At 50.8% G+C, this 20,119-nt stretch overlaps 1 protein-coding gene across 1 annotated transcript in view; it reads right to left on the bottom strand.

Moving 5' to 3' along the window:
* Mpped1 (metallophosphoesterase domain containing 1) overlaps positions 1-18,390 on the bottom strand; it is a 67,389-nt gene extending 48,999 nt beyond the window's left edge. Inside the window, exons 1-2 of the mRNA XM_028788751.1 lie at positions 18,080-18,390; positions 10,446-10,627 (exon numbers count right to left, since the gene is read on the bottom strand). Coding sequence (XP_028644584.1) covers positions 10,446-10,627; positions 18,080-18,303 — 406 coding nt within the window. The 5' untranslated portion in view covers positions 18,304-18,390. The remainder of the gene's footprint in view (positions 1-10,445; positions 10,628-18,079) is intronic.
* Between the last annotated feature and the right edge of the window lie 1,729 nt (positions 18,391-20,119).

The raw sequence follows: 20,119 nt of genomic DNA, 5'->3' as shown, positions 1-20,119 counted from the left end.
ATATACCTCACACAAGGAAACACACATACACACAGGCACACACACAGAGACACACATAGGTACATATATACATACAAGAACACATATATGTACATACATACACACACAAGAACACACACATACATACATACACACATACATACATACATACATATATACACACACAAAAGAACACATACATACACACATACACACACAAAAACACATATATACATACACACAAGAACACACATACATACATACATACATATATACACACATAGGAACACACATACATACATATACACACACATAGGAACACACACATACACACATACATATATACATACGTACACACATGTACATACATACACACATATGTATATACACACATACATACAGGAAGACACATATACACAGGAACACACACATACACACATACATACACACATATACATACATACATACATACATACATACATACATACATACACACATACAGGAAGACACATATACACAGGAACACACATACACACAATCTCACAATGAATAGACTGGGACGGCAGACCTCTCCCCTGAGAAGAAGCAGCACTACGCTGGGAACAAGAATTCTAGCACTTGCCACCTCTTTGAGTGACAGCATTCTCCAGAGGAAGCCAGGCCCAGAGCTCCTCAGGAGGCTGATGCTGAGCCCAGGTGCAGATTCTGGTGCAGGACGGTGGGAGAGAAAAAAATCTTCCAGGCACTTCAGAGATCTGTACACAGGAACATGAGACTTTAGCTCTGTGCTGGCCAGGATTTCCTGGCTTCCTGATTATTCCTGTTCTGGAATATGATCCAATATGAAAATGACATTTTAAAAACCCACGGGCTTATTTCACATCCAAACACATCCCTCCATGTTTGTGCAGAAGAGGAAGCATATCCAAGCAAGATTCACTTCCTGACTCTGAATAAGCAGCTGGCTAGTTCTCTGTCCACATCATGACGGTACATCTGCACAGTCAACTTGACTCAATTCAGAATCACCTAGGAGACACCTGAGTATGCCTGCAAGGCACTTTCCAGAGAGTTCTAAGTGAGGAGAGAGGACCCACCCTGAACATGGGCAGCACCATTCCCTGGGCCGGGCAGCACCATTCCCTAGGCTGGACAGCACTACTCCCTAGGCTGAGCAGCACCATTCCCTAGGCTGGAGTCCCAACCTGGAGGAAAAAAAAAAGCAAGCTGAGCGCCAGCATTCATCTCTGCTTCTTGAGTGTAGACACAGATGACCAGATGCCTCACATGCCAGCCACCCTGCCTTCCCTGCTGGGTGGACTGTGCCCTGGAAGTGTGAGCCACAATAAAACGGTCCTCCCTGGAGCTGGGTTTGTCAGGTATTTTTGTCAGAGTCATGAGAAAACATTAACTAACACACACTCCCTGACCAGGAGCTAACAAGTGTAAATGAGCCTGCCGTGAGAGGGAAGGTCAGGCCACATGTCAGGGTCACACTGTGCCCTCTACTCAGAAGGGCAGCACACTTATCACTGCAGAGGACAGTCACCTGTCCCCCATGCCACAACTAGGAGGCAGATGAGCTGGGTCTTAAGCCAAAATGGTCCAACCTAGTCCCAGCATCACCCTCCTCTGCCTCCTCATCCTCCGGTCTCCTCGTCCTCTTGTCTTAATGTCTCTGGGGTAGGTGGGAGTTTCAATCAGTTCCTGCCACTGTATCCCTCAGAATCTAGTACAAACTGTGGAGTCAGGGAGGTGTGTATAGACCGGATGGACTAGAAATATGGCCACCGGTGTTGGAGCTGTAGTCTTAGGTTCCCAGCTGCCCCACAACCTGTTCAGGCTCGAAGGCCTGAGCCTACCCTTCCACAGCCTAAACACTACCCAATGCCCAAGCCTTCTGCCTGAAGCTCTCATGTCCTGGACTTCATCCCACACTCACTGGGCCTTCGTTTCCCTGGGTCTTCCCCTCAGTCACTCCGTGGATCTCCCAGTCCTTGTATTTGCTCACTCAGAGCAACTGCCTCTGCCCAGAATGTGCCAGGACAGGGTCAGTACAAGCTCCACCCATTCATATCTCTGCTCTGCCTTCTCCTCAGAGGGTCCTAGCCTCTCTTGCTACTCTCTGCTCCAGATCACCTTGCCTTCTTCAAGCTCGGTATGCACGCTTTGCCCTCCCACCTTGGCTTCACAGAGACTCACTGCTGAATCTCCAGTGTCTGGAGTCGAGCCCAGCCCATACAAGTTACAGATCCTGCAAAGTAGAAAAACGAACACCAAGGGTGACCATCGGGAAGGGCTGCAAAACATCCAAGAAGTGAAATCTCTGGGCAGCAAAGACGCCTGTGAGAGGTGGGAGGCAGGAGGGGGCGGGGCAGGAGGGGCGAGGCAGGAGTGGAGTGGCAGGAGGGGCGGGGCAGGAGGGGCGGGCCAGGTACCCGTGGGGACAGCGGTGGCGCTGATTGATTTTACTGTTGTAGGAGGTGAAGATGTTATGAGTAACCACGTAGATGCAGTAGAAAAGGATACAGAATTTCCAAACCAGCAGAGGGGGAAAACTTCAATCAGTCCAAAAGAAAGCGGGGGTGGTGTGGGGGACAGGAAGCTCAAAATGAGTGACAGAAAGGGACATGTTTTATACACTAGAAAACACTAAACAAACTTTTGTGGTTATCCAAACATAAAATCCTTTGCCAAGATCCTCCCACAGGGAAAGACCTCAGGTGGAACCCTGGAGGTGAACCCAGGGCTAAAGGAGCAATGTGGGGGGGGGGGGACGGAGACATCACAGGGGCGGGCATCAGCACATCTGCATTTTCACAGTGGCCCCTGGGAAGCTCAAACTCCAATTCCCCACCCACAGAGCCCACGCAGCCCCAAGGGTTGATACTTCAGGTTTCAGGTACTTGTTTTTAAATCATCATGAACACTGAAGTGTTTTTATTCCATTATTGGTTTCGTAAAACATCCTAAACCCTCTGACCTAAGACAGGATACAAATAAGCAAAAACTAAACCCTAAACTATGCAAGAACCACTGGGGAGTCTGGGGCTTTTAGAGGAATAAAATTGTCTTGTTTTAATTTATTTTTATTATTATTGTTGTTGCTGTTATTTAAAGAGAGATATTTTGGATTATGGTCCTTTAAAAAAAAAACAAAATATACCACAGTGGACCACACTACACACTACACACACACACACACACACACACACACACACAGCCTAGCAGGTCTCATTTCATTTGAGAAACCATTCTGTTGTAAATAGGTAATTAGCGCTTAAGCATACCTTTCAAGGGGCTTATGCATTAACATGAAAATACTGTAATTATGGCTAGCCAAAATTGCCCACTACAACCTCCAATCTCAGCTCTTTCATCTTTATTAGAAGTTAATTTTCTCCCTTTTAGCCCCTAAAACACAGTTTGGCTTTGTAAGGTATTTTTTTTAAATAGAGAATATAGAAAATTAATTTCTAAGTGAATCCCAACCCTTACAGCATGAGGCAGGCTCTAGTGGTATAGACTGACCCCGCCCATCAGTCACTCTCTCTGGTGATGGTGACCCCATCAGAAGCCCTGTCTGACAGAGTCTGATTGAAGGGCTCCAGAGAGGATGCCAGGCTGCAGGGGTAAAGAGAGAGGTCACTTTGATGTTCGTGGGGCTAGGGCACTGCCCATGCCAACCAGGCAACTTGAGTTTGATCCCCAGAAGTCACATAAGGGTAGAGAGAGAAAAACCAACCCCACAAAGTTGTCTGTGACCTCACAGAAATCCCTTCATGCAGAATAATAAGTGTTTTAAAGAAGGGGTGGGTAAAAGCACGCTACATACTTTTAAGAAAATGACCTCATGTGACAAAGTAGAACGACATTTTTTTAAAGTTTAAAAAGAAAAAAAGCAAATTAGATAAATAAACAAGAAACAAGAACGAACTACAACAAACTGCCATACTGAGTCCCGAATCCGGCTCCTGAAAAGGTCTGACTACTGACGTATGGGCAATAGAATGAGCTAGAACCCAGACTTCCAGCAAATGCACATGCTCAACAACAACTATTGTTAGTTTTCAAGAAGAAAAGAATGTACATTGGCTATTTTTTTTATTTTTTTAGAATTTATTCTTTGAGAGCTTTATACAGGTATAAACTATATTTTAATGATAACACTCCTATCGCTCCACTACCATCCCCCTATACTAAACTGTGTGTCCTCTCTCTCTCTCTCTCTCTCTCTCTCTCTCTCTCTCTCTCTCTCTCTCTCTCTCTGTGTGTGTGTGTGTGTGTGTGTGTGTGTGTGTGTGTGTGTGTGCGTGCCTGCCTGCCTGTCTGTCTGTCTGTCTTTCTGTCCGTCCTTCTGTCTGTCTTGCTTGCTTCCTTACTTGCCTGCTTGCTTTCTCGGTATCCCCCTGTGCTCAATTAGTGCTGTCCAGATACACATAATAAGGCCATCTACTGGAGTGACTACAACCTATCAGCAGCCATGCCCCAAAGAAAAATGACTTTCCCTTCCCCACCCCCCTGCAACTGCCGAATGACTCCTCATTGAGACACGGCCCTTAGGAACGCCCCCCAATCCCCACCAATGTCGGAATGTTGCCTAGCTTGATCCTGAGCAGGCTTATGCGGGCAGCTGTTGTGAGTCCGAGAGCATAGAGCATACTGTGGTTAGACTTTTTTTAACTAACGTGTCCCACAGGAACTTCATCTCATCTCGTCCTCTTACCCTCTTAACAGGCATCTGCGCAATGGTCCTTGCTGTTCGCTGTAAGGACCAGGGTCAGTCTCCTCTCACACCTTTGAGCAATGACCCTGTTGGTTTCTCCTCCCTGGCCCTGGGTCTCTGCACTGCTGGGTCAGGCTGAGCCACCACAGCCTCTGGCCAACACTAACTACAACCTCCCAGGCCCAGCAGTCTGTCTCCTGTACTGTACTCAATTTCCACCCTGCAGTCAGTGGAGATCCAAAACACAGTCTGGCCTGTCCCTCCCTCGGAAGGTCTTGGTGATCTCTACGAAGCTAAGGTTTAACTCCAGAGGCTGCAGGCAAGTGGCTTGCACCTGGGCTCCCAGCCTCTCCCTGCAGCAAGAAGTTCATGGCTAGATTATTCTCAGCTCAAGCCCCTCCTAGAGGGTCTTTCTAGGCAGCCTCCACCTTGGTTAGCTAACACCAACTCTGAGTTGATTGGAGACTTCTGTCAGTTACTAAATGGCCCCACCCTCTCAGTTAGCTATTACAACCTCAAGGGTGAAAAGGAATACTTCCATATTACTGTCATTGAGTCTTCATATCAGGGAGCACAGAGACGTATGTATCCACTGGGCTGAATGAAGACCCCTGCCTGTGTCCACAGCGAGGTAGGAGAGGCAGACCTCTCTACTAACCTATGCTGGGGCCATGACACCATAAGACTTGTGGATCCAGCTGCACTGGGGTCCTGCATGGGACCTGGGAACTCTAGTCCCATAACCAAGGTTCAGGGTTCTCATTTGAATGATATGGACTGGGGGAGGTCAACCACTTGCTTCGAACAGAGCCACAAGTGGCCCCAGGGCCCTGACTTCAAGTTCTCTGGGTCATGGGTGGGTCTCAAGGCCCACCCATCCTGACACCCCAGCACTGAGAGTCCATCCCACTCCTCTCACCCTACGCTACCACACAGGCAGTTACAGCCCTGTCTACCTCCAGAGCCTGAGCTGGAGTGCAGATGCCCCCAGGTCACTGGGCCAAAGTAGCCAGAAAGTATAGCCAGGTAGCCATTGTGGGAGTGGAGAGGGATGTGGGCCAGAGGCTCACACAGGTCAGAAGCACTCTCAGGAGTGGAGAGCCTTGTATCTTGAGGTGCAGGGACAAAGAGAGGATACATAAGAAATCAAGAACTAAAGGAATCAGACAGAAGTGAGAATCTGCCCAACTTCTGGGGTCAAGAAGCTGTGAACTACGGAGCCCCTCCCATCCAAGTCCAAGACTGGCCTCCCAAGAGGTGAGGGACAACAGGGGCCACCTTACCAGAGACAGCCAAACAGGAGTGGGGGAAAGGTGGCTAACAGGGTCATCCGACTACAGTGGCATCGCAAACATTTTTGACAGGAATAATCAGAATGGATAGTCCATGAGCTGTACCCACTCTGCAGGGGGCTGGCAGGGCCAACCTTCCTGCTCCTTCACCCACTTGAAATACAGTGAGGCAAACCGTGCAGGCCTTGGGCCTCTAGTACAGTCACAGCAACACTGCAAATGAGGCGAGCTCCAGACCCGGGTTTGCAGTAAATCTATACTTCCTCCCACCAACCCCCCACTTCCTCCCTCGCAGGTTTTAATTAAGGGTTTCCTTGCAGAAGACCGAGCTCTATTTAACTAAATCCTTGGCCCCCTTTTATATTGTCTTCTCTATCGTTCTATGCCAGAGTGCCAGGAAAAGTTAATTATAACTTCTAAACACTCCATTAAGCCCCCTCCCAGTCTTCCTCCTTTGCCCGAGGCCGAGCGACTAAATCAGCTGGTTCATCGTGCCCTCCACAAACCTCATTCTGATTTTCTTCCATGCTCAAGGCTAAGCAGCCTTGGCTGAGCTAGCCTGGTCTCCATCTTCAGGCCTTCGGGGGCCCACAGGAGCCTACCAGCAGGTGAGTGGAGAAGGCCAGCTGGCCCAGAGGACTGATGACGTCAGGGTCCAGATAGGTAGCCACCAGCCACTAGTTACATGCCAAAGTGCAGCTTGCTCCACAAGGCATGGGGGTGGGGCAGAACTCTGGAAAGTGAAAACAAACCTGAAGGCCTAGTGATGCCTGTGAGGAGGAGTTTGGGGGAGCCTGGACAGTCCTTTGGCCCTGGAGAAAGCTGGAGGTATCCCACTGGTCTAGGTGGGATAAGTGCTGGGGGCCCTGTCTGTGGTTGAGAGGGAAGAACAAAGGAACCTCCCCACACACACACACACACACTTCATGGATCAGAATGGGGATCAAGAGACATGATAAAGAGGCAGAGGGGGCCCAGGACACAGGAGGGAGAACTGTGCAGAAGTGTCAGGTCAGGTGCCAGGTGCACGGAGCAGAGGCTAGAGGGGAATGGGGAGGAGGGAGCTTCGTACCCTAGGGTGTGCAAGGGCTGAGTCCAGAAGCTGGAAATGGGAATGAAGGCCGTGTGCCCCCAGCCAGGGACCAGGAGGCAGTCCTGGGCAGCCCAGCTATGAGCTGGCATCTTCGCAATAGGAATCCCGCCTGGCCTCCTCACCCAGGGAACTCTGAACCAGCCAGCCTCGGGGAGGGAAAGGACTCTGTGCTGTCTGCTGATCGTGGCATTGCCTGAGGCAATGTCCTCTGCTGATTCTCAACTTCTGACTAGGACAGAAGACATGAGAAATACGGAACTACTGCCCACCACTCCAAGGATACCGATGGATACCTGTCCTAATGAAAACACAGACATCCTTGCACGCTGGCAGAAGCTCAGTGGCAGTGTGGAGTAGGCTGCTCAGCCCCGGTCAGGTACCTAATCCTGTCTCACTGAGGGTCTGTGCTAGCTGTCACAACTCCTGGCTATCAGGAACTGGCCTGGAATGGAATTTCACATCTATCCCTGAGACCAGCAGGTGAGGAAGACATTGCCTGGGGTTCAGCTCCAGGGTCTGGGAGGCGGCACAGTCTGCAGGCTAAGAAAGGCTCTGGGTACATTGGGATGGCTGCATAGCCAAGGGGGACTCTTGTTCATGCTGCCCATACCTCCTGGATAGGCACACAGCACCAATCACCAGGAAAACCAGGTCTCCTCAGAGCCAGAAGCTCTGACTCTATCTGCTGCAGAATAGCGCTTCCCCCCCCCCACCTTGAAGGAGGGAGAAAACAGGACCATGAAGGAAATATGTTACCCAGATGACAATTCTGGAACCTTCCAGAGTTGCTGCCCATGACGCTGCCACCCTGACTCACTATCCAGATCTGCCTTTGGAAACCCATGGGGACCCCCTGTCCCACCCCCATTAAACCAGAAAGCCTCCATCACTCTTAGAATCAACCCCAACTCCTAGCCAGCTCTCCTCCCTGAACCTATTTTGTTTTCTGTCCCACCTCAGAGCCTATGGCAGCTACGCCCCCTCCAGCCCACAGCCGGTTCCACTCTATGTTCACCCTCCAGCCTAGTCCAGGGTCACCTTCGCAGGGTTTCCCATGACCACCCAGCCAAAGGCTACAGTACCATATCCCCGGGTCCCCAGGTCAATCCTCAGCAGATTTCTGCTTCTCTCTGTCAACCAGGCTACCCTCTTCCCACCAGACTAAGCAGGGCCTGGGACCTTTACTCTCCGCTGTCTCTGCACCTCACACAGGCTGACTCCTATGCATGAATCAGAACACTTTCTTCCGGTCTGTTCTCTGTCTACAGAGACAGCTGACTGCAGAGATCACACGTCAACACTCAGAAACGGAGTCTCTGAACATTTGGAAATGGTTAACATCCATTTACAGCCAGCCCCGCCAGCTCACCTCACCCCAGTGTCCCCCCTCTGAGCCTGCTCCCCTCCTGTCCTGAGGAAGTCCTGATACAGCAAACCTCAGTTCACAGAAGCAACTGTAGCATGCACTCCACACTTTACAGTCCACAAAGCTTAACTGTTTCTCCCACCCGCCTCCAGTCTGTCTTTGGGCAAAGGGAGCCTGACCACCATGCAAAATGGGGTAACTGGGGTCCAGGAAAGACCTCCAGCTGACACTGTCCCACTCAGGAAGCAGATCCTGGGTATCAGCCGAAGATGGTGAAGTCACACACGCTACTCCTAAGAGCAAGAGAGGCAACAAAGAGCCTTGTCACAGAGTCCTACTGCCTGAATCCGATTCCCAGTTCTGTCACATACTAGCTGTGTGACCTAGGGAGAGTTGCCTCACTTCTCTGGACCTTCATTGTCTACTCGATAGAGTGGAGGTAACAATAGCTGCTCTTGCCTGTCCTCAGGACTGAAGGAGGTAATTCTACACCGGAGGGCACAGAGTAGATGCTCAGGAAACATGTGCTGGACACACACACACACTCACACACACACTCACACACACACACTCGCACACACTCGTACACTCACACACACGCTCACACACACTCACACACGCACACGCACACATGCTTGCCTACCTCCCAGCCTGAATCTCCAAGCCTTTGGAAGTCTCTCTTCTCCAGCAGGAGCCACATTTCACCAAGGCAGAGTAAAAAAGAGCCTGCCACACGGGGCCTGCCACACGGGGCCTGCCACACGCCAAGTGCCTGGCCTGTGGTTACCCTCACGCAGCCAAATGGAGCCTCTCATCTTTCTCGTCATTCATAGCAAAAGAGATAAAGAACTACCCTGGGCATAAAGAACCTTGAAGAAGGCAGCCCGGAGCATGGCCAGGGAGGCACCTGGCTGTCACTGGCTTTGGTTACACACTCCCCTACCCTAGCCTTCACGTGTTCCAGCCCAAATGAGGCTGGATTGAAACTTCCCATTTGAAAAATCAATATTTAAAATGCCAAGCTTGCCAAGTGGAAGCAAAGCCTTGCTTGTAAATATTTGTTTCCAGTGGCAGAGCCAGGCCTCTCACTCGCTGCAGCTACCCACCTCACGGCTGGCCCCCTGCTCCACAGCTCCCAGCCAGCTGCACAGTGGCACACCCGGGGACTGCAAAGGACTGCAAAGTCTGGCAGCCACAGCCACTGGGGAGCTTCTCACGGGGGACGATCAACACGTCTATGTCTCCTCTCTAGGACAGCAGGCTTGTGCACCAGGCTACCCAGGAGCCATCCATCTGCCCACCCCTCCCCAAGGCAGACACAGAGCCACCTCACTATGACTTTTCCACAGATTCCAGCAAATTCCCTACTAGGTGTTAGGAGAGGAGCATGCTGGCTTATCTCTTTATTTTGGAAAAAGAAACACCCCCAGACAAAGCTCACATTCCCCGCAGAGTCAGGCTCTGCCGCTGGCTACACCAGCTGCTTCCCACAAGAAGAGCCTCAGGTGTCTATACGTCCATGGGGCCGCAGAGCAGAGGGCTGTCCTCACTGGAGGCTGAGCATATGAGTAGAGAACTTTCCCTGACATCACTGTTCCCAGAAACCCATTCACCTCTCACCAGCTCAGCCATTCATTCATTCATTCATTCATTCAACCAGTTGCTTTGTGAGTGCCTATGCCAGACACTCAGGACTGAACACACAGGTGGACTGTACACGTGGGAGCCCCTTTAGGAGAGCCTCCAAGATGAAAGACTACCAAGTCACAGTCAAGATCGGTGTTGTAAAGGGAGGCCTCAGGTGGGATGGGAGAAAGGTACAAGATCCAGTCTGAGAGGGCTAGGAAGGCTTCCCAGGGTGGTGGACAGGCCCAGGCCCAGGCTCAGGAGGTGCAGGGCAGGGCAGGGGTGACACGTTACTAGGAGAGAATAGCTCTGGATATCATACCCTCACAAGCACGCCAAGCGCGCTCAGCATGCAAGACCTACCCAGCCATTCATTGAACTTCTTCACCTCGCTTGGGAGCCCCAGCTCTGTGAAGTCCCCAGCGTGGATCAGCACGTCGCCATAGGGCATCTGGATGGGATCTGTCCTTGAGTGAGTATCAGAAACACAGACAAAGCGTGTGTAGCCAGGTGGCTTTGGGGCATCATGAGGCACTGGGTCCACCCTGCAGGAGAGAAGACGCTGCAGGTTACCGGGGTCACAGGGCTGTGATCCTGCAGGGTGGTGAGTCTCCAGAATACAGCCCTCCCATGCTCCTCACCCCATCAAACCAGTGTCCAACTGAACACGAGCCTTCTAGAGGACCCAGAAAAATGTCCTTGTCCCCTGAGCCTCAGCTTCCTCTGTCCTGTGGTGTAAGGGTTAATCTCTACTGTCTGCTTGGTGGAATTTTGGATCACCATAAAAACACAGGCCTGGGAGTGTCTATGCGGATGTTTCCCCTAAAGTTTTCACAATGAATGGAGAGGGCACCATTGTAGTTCCAGACTGATTTAAAAAAAAAAAAAAAAAGGAGAGGTGAGCAGTAACGGTCATCTGACATCGGACACAGTGTGACCAGCTGCAGCACGCTCCTCCCGCCATGACTCCCCAGCTAGGACAGACTGTATCCTCGAACCATAAGCCAAGATAAACCCTTCCTGGTTTAAGCTGCTTCGTCTGTATTTTTTCTTTTGTGTTTTATTTTTGATTTGTTTTGGGGGGTGTTGTTGTTGTTGTTTGGGTTTTTTGGGTTTTGTTTTTTGTTTTTTGTTTTTTGTTTTCTTGTCATAGCAACGGGGGAACCTCAGAGGACGGCTATGAACGTCTGATCATCAAGCCCACATACAGCGCCTACAATTCCAGCCGAGCTGTTCTGGACGAAAGCAGCATTTCCCAGCTTTGCTCACCACTTCTGGGCCCGTGGAGCTTTCACCACAGAAACACTCTGTCTCCAGTGCTAACTGTCTCTGCTTTGGCTAGAAGTCAGATTGTTTTTTCAACCTCTCAAAACATCTTTTACCCCTGGGGGCACTATTGCCCCGCTGACACTGGGTAACCTGAAATCCCTGATTCATTCAAGAAAACTAGTTCTGAGTTCAGCACTGAGCACAGTGCAAAGGATGTAGAAGCCCCATCTCCAAGAAGAACAGCAGGGGAGGGGCCCCAAAAGACAGGTGACAGTTTCAGTCATTTTGATACCTAGAGCCTTCTGGGATTGTGCAAGACAATACCTCTGCAGTCAGAAAACCAGGTCCTTGAGCCCAGCTCGGGCACTGTCACTTAGACAGAAGCAGAACTTGGGTTTGCACTTGAACATTCCAGAAATGAAAAGAGCATAGCAGAAGCTCCATCCCCGTTCCCAGGAGCCCCAGCAGCTGGCTGAGGACCCCACCATAAGCCCCTCATCCCATGTTCTTCACAGAGCGTATACACATCCTAGTGACTTCACCAGGCTCACAACGCTTAAAAACAACACGATGACATTTCAACAAGCAGCCCTCTCCAGACGAGTATGCCGCTGGAGGAGTCATGTTTAAATCTAATTATGCGTCAAACCAAAAGCAGCACCGTATCAGTTACATAAATACTTTTAAAGACATCTTTCTAATTATCCTTTTTTTTTCAGACAATATACTTCGAAGAAATTTAATTAACACCTTATGAGAGACATGGGTTCAGCATGCTAATGTGTACGATGCATCCTCCTGCTGGGTCTGCAGCAGGTGGAGGAACCATGCCAGCCTCTCCCCATTCCTCAGGCACCACAGAAGGGAAGCACCCTTGGTCCCCTTTGGGGATTGTTAAGCCTAGACAGAGCCCCAGCAGCTTGGAGCTAAGCTGACTGGGAAGACAGAAATTATCCAAATGAGTCCAGTAATGGGCGGCCGGGAAAGCACTGGGCTGGCACTGGGCTGGCACTGGGCTGTCATCTCCTCTCTCTATCCACACATTCTGTGTTCAATTAGCACAAGTCCTGAGGACCTAATTGGATCCCACCTCCAAGCCCAGTGAGGGCCAGAGGGGTGAACAGGCTAGGATTCTGACCACCAGGAGCTCCCGATTTGACTAGAATGTGACCCTGTGGTTTCCAGTGGTGATGGGGCAACAGAAGACCTGAGGATCAGAGAAAACCATCGAGGCTCTGGGTTCCTGGAAGCTTCCAGAAGGAGGCAGTATATGAACAGCTCTAGAAGGGAAATCTCCCTGCAATTCTCACCTTCCCTGGTCCTCTGGGACTCAGCATCTTCTCTTCAAGGCAGTCTAACAGGCTGGGGCCCAGGGAGGTTTCCACCTGTGCTCTCTGCCCATCCTGACAGTGCTGACTGGACCACAGGCAGCAAATCAACACTGGACTACTAGTGGACACAGGCAAACCAAATAAATCCATTTGTGCTCCCACCCATCATGCACAAACACATGCACCCCCTCACACACACACATATACATACCACACACTCATACACACACCCTGCCCCCACCCCGACACACAGGCACACATACATATCACACACATATATACTCCCTACCCCACTCCCCCCCACACACATATACCAAACACACCACTTTATAGAAGACATAAAGTTATAAGGACCACCTCAAAAAGATCAAGAGAAAGGAAGAGGGAAGACACAGGGAGCACGGTGGGATCCAGCAGTCTCCTTAGAAGGCGACCTGGCCACCAGGCAGCCGAGGGCGCTCATCAACAGGGGCGGCTGTGGGAGCCGGAGCTCTTTAATTAACTTTACCTTATTTCCCTGCACCCTGAGGCTTCTGAGCACAGTGAAGACAGAAGCCTAGAGATCCCCAGAGAGCGAGTTAAAACCTCCTTTCCCCAGCTCAGTTCTGCGGCAAAGCTGTTTGCCCAACCTTGCAAGAAAAGATAGCAAGCTTCACTCCCAGTGTCTGGGAGCTCAGCACAGACTGAGCGGTGTCTGCATTTGTTCTCCTCTCCTTCTTGTAACCCTCTTCCCAGTATCATGCTGGTGTTCCCATTTTAGAGATGACAAAACTGAGGCTCAGGGAAAGGCTATTTCACCCAGTCTCAGCCACAGAACCTGGTTTCTGGGAGTTAGGGAGATCCTTCAGTGAGTAAAGTGCCTTCAGCTCTGCTCCCAAAGGCCATCCTGGACAGCACATGCCTGGTGTCAAGCATCTACAAAGGCCTCATAAGAGATGTGTTGTTCCTCAGTTGCCCCAGAGAAGCATGGCGCTCTGAAGTCTGAGGATCCTGTAATGCATGTAGCCATGGGACTGGGCATTGGCCGTGTTGCTTGAGGATTCTGAAAGTGAGGAGACTGGAGCCCAGGACAGGCCGTGAGTGGTCAGCTCCATACCACACAACTGCCCTGACACTCTCTGTGTAGTGCTCTGTCCTAGGCAGGCAGGTTCCAAGGTGACCTGGCCACCCTGCCTACACACATCTCTTGGCCTGTACTTCCCGCTGCCTCTCAGCCTTCAGCTAGCTGTCCTTCCAGCTGGGAAAGCCCACACTGCTTCCCTCAATGATGTAGCACCTCTCAGCTCCAGACCCTCCAAGATCCCCAGAGCTCTTCCTGGACATAGCCTTCCTCTCGTTCCCTTCCTTCTTCCCATTTGCTGCACTAGGAACAACAGGTACAGAGACACCTAGGAACCCTACCTAGGGAAGAGTACCGACATCTGGGGCAGGGCCAGGAGATTTGGAGAAGTTTTTCCTGCAGAGTGACACATCCAGGATGTCTATAGAGCGCGTGGGGTGGAGAGCTAGACAAGCCAGGAAACAGCCTAAGTAGAGCTCTGAGGCTAGGGCTGTGGAGATGACAGGAAAGCATTTCCCTCAGAAGCACAAGAACCTGAGTTCCATCCCTAGGACCCAAGGGAAAACCAGACAGAGGTGCACGCCTGTAATCCCAGCACTGGAAAGGTGGAGGCAGGACTGACTTAGCCTTAGCAGTAAGATTCAGGTCTCTAAAATCCAGGGGGACAACTCCTGAGGAGACACACCTGAGGTTGACTTCTGGCTTCCATGTGTATGCATACACACACACATGTGCAGATATGTACACATGCACACATGTGCAGATATGCACATATATATACACACACTGTACAAACATGCATACATACACATGTGCACATGATTACAGGCATGTACATACATATATGCACATACACATGGGCACACACATTCATATATACACGCACTTGCACACACATAAGACCTGAAACAAGAGGAAGGATGGAAGTTTCAGGAAGCAGAAGTGTCTGCTGCATCTGTTGCCCAGGCATGGAGAAAGGGCTGAGTCCTCTCCTCCTGCTTTGCCCCTGGCCCCACCCAGTTCCAGGCTGAGCCCTCTTCCTCTCAGCTGGTGAGCAGGCTGAGCTCGGTGCACAGGGGCAAGTGGGTGTCCTGGCTCTGTGTGCTCCCCTTCAGAAGTCCTGGGGTTTCCCTCTGCAGAAAGTGGCTCAGGAATGGACCCAGTCAAGGGCAGGGACCAGGGACAGAAGGTTCCTCCCAGCCTAGCTCTCTCCTTCCTTTCTCTACATTCTCCATCACACAGCACTATCCGAGGGCCCAGATGACATTTAAAGGATCTGTCCTGTATCTCCAGTGACTCCAAAAGGGCAGAGGGAAGAACTATTTGCTTAACACTAATTATCTCCACCCCAGAGACACCTCATGGCAGACTCCAGTAGCCCGTCCCTCCCTTTCATTGCCCACCGCTACTCCTACATGCCCAGGGTCTTGATGCCTGGAGGGCTCTCCTGAGAAGCCCCTGAGGTTTCTCAGTCCCAGGACCCATAGCTAGAGGCCCCAGTTCTAGACAGTCATCACTCAGGCAAAGACAGACAAGTTACCAGCAGGGTCTCAGGGGCAGCTGAGTAAATCATACAGCTCAATCAGAGGCCACGTTGACTTGTCACTGTTATTATTAAATATAAATTGTGTATTTATTAAATAGGACCACCGTTCTCTCACCCCAGAGACAAAGCCCCTGGCAGTGATAAATCACTAGGCAGGGAGCAGCGATCATTCTGTATACCTCTCCTGGAGGCGGAGTGGCTACTTGCCAGGGAAATCCCCAGCAGCCTGAGGACCTCAGATCTAGAGTCTGAATGGAAGGGACAGGAGGCAGTGATCCCAGGGTTCTGTGCCTAGCCAGACCTTCAAAGTTCTCCTTATGTTTCTTCCTGAGCCCTACCCATACCCCTGTGGCCGTTCAGCCCATTGCTCATGGATACCAGGACTCTCACTGCCCAGGAAGGCATCCCATAGAGCAGGCCAAAGGGGAGAGGTCCAGACAAGGGAGACATCAGCCAGACAACAAGAAAGTCACCATGCTTTTTCTCCATGGCTTTTACGGCTACAGGTGTCCCACACTGACATGCTGTTAGCTCTGACATCGTGCTGCTCCCTCTCAGCAGATGCCTGAAGCACAAGGCCAGGGAGGGCAGGCAACTGATCTCTTTAAGCACTAAGCTCCACGCCCAGGCCTGAATCAAGCTAAGACGATGACCACCAGCCACTCACGTGGCTCCACTGCACAGAGACAAATGCACAGTTGACACCACTGCAAACAGCATCTTTCAGTTGGGGAAACTGAGGCACTGATGAGAGACGTGAACCCTACCCAGGTAGGCCAGCTTATTTTTCCAGTCAACAAGCTGCCTAATTGTTTCTAAGGAACATGAACAAAGAAACAAGTGAAGGAGGTGGGGCACTTGCCTCCACATCACTGGTCAAATCAGTCCCTCAATGCCCTTCACCAGGACAGTCTGGCCCCAGGGCCTGTAGCCAGCCCTTTTCTCCTACACAGGCCCTGTACCCAGCTAGCACCTCTGAAATGCTCAGACACCCTCTCCTCATTGCATGCCCTTCGACTCTACCCTTCTACTCATGCTTGGCTCAGGGAATCCTGATACCCCTTCCCAAACACCACTCCGCCATCTTCAGAGTCTCAGTGGAATCCTCCTTATCCAGAAGATCATTCCCAGACACCCTAAAACTGACAGACACCCCCCCTCAGCTTTCCTCTCCTTTCCTCCTATATGCATGGCTTTTTTCTCAGGCTAGGGTCTCCATGGGACTACCTAACCCAGGCAGAAGCATCTTCCACGGTAGCCCCACAGGGCAATAGCTCTGAGGCCAGTACATTCACAGATGGGTGTGCCTACAAACCCAGGTACATATCAGCCCCTGCTGCTCCATCTGAGGGCCTAGGGCTCTCCCTCATTCCCACTGGACAGGCTCAGGACTTCAGTCCAGCATCAGGGACTTCAGCATCATCTCTGATCCTACCAACAAAAGAGGGAGCCTAAGCAGACAGAGACTGGCCTCAGGCTGCCAGGTTCCCAAGGTCAAGAAGAGGTGTGACCTCAACAGGGGATTCAGCCTGTGTAAATCCTCCAGTCTGCCTGCACACACCCCAAAAAAGGACACAATACTCAGATAGATATCCCCCCAAAACTACACCTTCTTACCACGCGGAATGAAACTCCCACTGGAAGGAGCATCGCTGCAAGTGTTGCTGGGAAAACAGACATTCTGTATTGGAATCCCACTTCAGACCACACAACAGCCACAGTCAATGCCTTTCTCCCAGGGAAGTATCTCCCCAGCATAGAATGTGGGGTTGAAGGAAGCTACACAGGAAGGAGTGGCCACGCACCACTCTGCTACCCTCTGCACGCTGGGCTTGGAGAACTCACCCATTCCTGGTACCTTGTCCCTGAGTGACAGATGTTGGGACCATGTGAACACACACACTCTTCAGAAATAGGGCTCCTGATCCAGAGGAGGCTTAGGGTCTACACCCCCAGGAATAACATAATGTTCTGGAGAGGGGCTAGGAACCCCGCAACACTGGATCACCCTGCGTAGCTGCTGTGTCCTTGCCCTGTCAGTAGGAAGCCAGCAGTCTCTCCCCTCTGTGTGAGATCAAGGTGACTGTGACCCAGAGCAGGAAGGCACTCGAGACAGTGAGAAAGTGTGTGTAACTGAGAGGAGAGGGCGCTGAAGCCCAGACCTCCTCCATAGGACACTTTAGAAACTTGGGGTCAGACAAAGGGAGAGGAGACAGCTAGTCCAGGATGGGGTCCTAACCTACTCCTGGGCCTACAACAAGACCTTCTCCCTCTCTGTGACTCAGTTTCCCTGTTGGGGGAAGTCAGACTAGAAGTCTTGAGCCACACCCCTAGGCACAGCTGAAACTTGGCCTCTAGATATTCCACCCACCCCGTCCCACCCTCCAACCCTCATTCCACCACGTCATCACCCCCAACCTTCACCCCCACCTCTACCTCACCCTCCCTGTCCCATCCCCCATCCTCCCACCCCACCCCCAACCCCAACAAGGGAGCCTGGGGTTCATAACTTCTGGTTTCATCATCAAATCTTAGATCTCTCCGTACAACCATCTCATTTCAAACATTTCTAAAGCATGCACCAAGTCCAATAAAACAGGACGAAGGGCCAGCATGGGTCCCTGGGGCCACCAGTCTGGGGCTTCCCTCAGATCCCTCCCAACTGTAGCCCAGGTGGTCCCGCAACAGAGAGCGGTTTGGGGCGAGAAGCCCCGGACTGTTTGCGGGTGTACCAGAAGCCAGGAGGCACCCGCGTCCCTTTACCCACCGGTCCCTGCGCATCTGCACTTACATCTGCACGTGTGGTGGCTGGAAGCGGCCCTGGTTGATATTGTAGAAGGTGAAGGCCTGGGTGGGATTGGAGCTGTACTCGTCCACCTCGATGATGAGTCGGCCATGTTGGTGCCGTCGAGAGGCCATCACGTGTGACTGAGAGAACGCCATGCCCAGGCCACAGGGGAGCAGGGCCAGGGCTTCGGCCTTCAGGATGCCAGCATCCCACCTAGGGCGCCACATGGACCTCCGTGGGCCTCCCGGGCATCTCCCACCACCACCGCTGCCACCACCACGACCGTTGCCGGGTCCCCCGCCAGACCTGCGAACAGACTGAAGAGACGGAGCAGAACCATGCGACAGTTAATCTGTTTGGGATTTGTTTTATTTAATGTCAGATGAAGATTTAGAAAGAGGGAGAGGGAGGGTGGGGGAGGGACGGGGGGGGGGAGAGAAACACAGTCGCGCACAGCTCAAAAACTCATTACAAATCTTTCCATCTCAGCAGTTTGATGAATATACTTTGGTTAAAAAAGAAGAGAGAACGGAGGGAGGGGACCATGGGGGAAAAAAAGCGGAGATGCCATGGACGGATGCATGCATGGTCCAACATGTTTAAATACTTCAGACATTTTTTCCCCTCCGACAAGATTCTCGGAGCCTACAGAGTAGCTGAGCTGGGGATGAGACAATGGCTGGTGTTTTGTAAACAGGGAAGCTAAGTTTTTATTTTACAGATATGGGGAACAGGAAGGAGACCCCCCACATAACCCCCAAAACACATCCACAGAGCCACAGACACACCCCAGCAAGCCCATGCAGGTGGGGACTGCACAGGGTGAAAATTTCTCCTTCAACATAAATTTACCTTCAAGACATCTTTCAGATGCACCCAGAGAAAGGGGATTTCCAAGCAGACTGAGCATGCAATTCCTAGGCTGAGGCAGGGTGGTAGCCCCCAGGGGTGGGTGGAGGGAGGCTGAAGTAAGAGGATCTCCCTCCTCATGCTGTGCCCTGCCCTCACCAGGATCCCAGGAATCCCAGATCTATGAGCCTGCTTAATCACAGTGAGAATTCTATAGTTTTGGTTTTTTTTTCTTTCTTTCTTTTTCTTTTTTCTTTCAGTGGGAAGGTGTGATTTTATTGGACTAAAACTCCCCTGCAGCAGATTCTGAGCCAGCTGTGTGGAGCCTGAAGACACAGCTCCGGCAAGTGAGATGGCATTCTGTCCTGGTGGTTTTGTGCCTGGTTATTCACACTGTGGTTCCCTCATGCCTGTTCATAGTAATTTTTTATCTGTGTGAGAAGGCAGGGACTTGAAGAATTTTTTGATTTGGTTTGGTTTGGTTCGGCTTGGTTGTTTGGGTTTTTTTTGGGGGGGTGTTTTGTTTCGTTTTGTTTTGTTTTTTGCCTTGTTGTTTGAGGTTATGCTTTTTAATATCCCTCCAGGTCCCCTTTGCACTATATTTAACCAAGGAGAAAATCATGTAGTTTAAATGATTCCTGGACACTGGAATCCCAAGCACATGAAAGGAAGAAAAATCCCCCTTGCTTTGTGCTCGGAAAGGAAATCAACACACTCCAAAAACAAATTAGATTATAAAAATGACAAAAATTAGAGACTGGAGAACATTTTAATTATGTGCAAGAAGAAACGGGTTATTAATTCTTAAAAAAAATTCTCAATCATCCCCATACAAGGTAAAATAAAATAACAATAATCTCTTTTCTTCTCAAAACATGGAGAGAAAGGGGTAGTCCTGTCAGGCAAGGTAGGGTACCTCAAAACAAACAAACAAACAAACAAACAAACAAATGAAACAGACAAACAAACAAAAAAACCCAGGAGAGCTAGATATGATGAGATACACCTGTAAGCCCAGAATTTGAGAGGAAGAGGGAGAGAGAGACAGGTGGTCAGGAATTCAAATCATGTTCCCCTACACAGTAGGTTTGAGGCTAGCCTGGGCTACATAAGACCTTGTGGCTCAGCAAGTTATGAGCATTGGCTGCTCTTCCAGAGGACTCAGGTTCAATTCCCAGCACCAACATGGCAGTT

Source organism: Grammomys surdaster, unplaced genomic scaffold, assembly GCF_004785775.1.
Source record: "Grammomys surdaster isolate TR1022 unplaced genomic scaffold, NIH_TR_1.0 125767, whole genome shotgun sequence".
Lineage (NCBI taxonomy): Eukaryota > Metazoa > Chordata > Mammalia > Rodentia > Muridae > Grammomys > Grammomys surdaster.
Note: the sequence above shows the minus strand (reverse complement) of the source record. Positions and strands in the feature narration are given on the sequence as shown.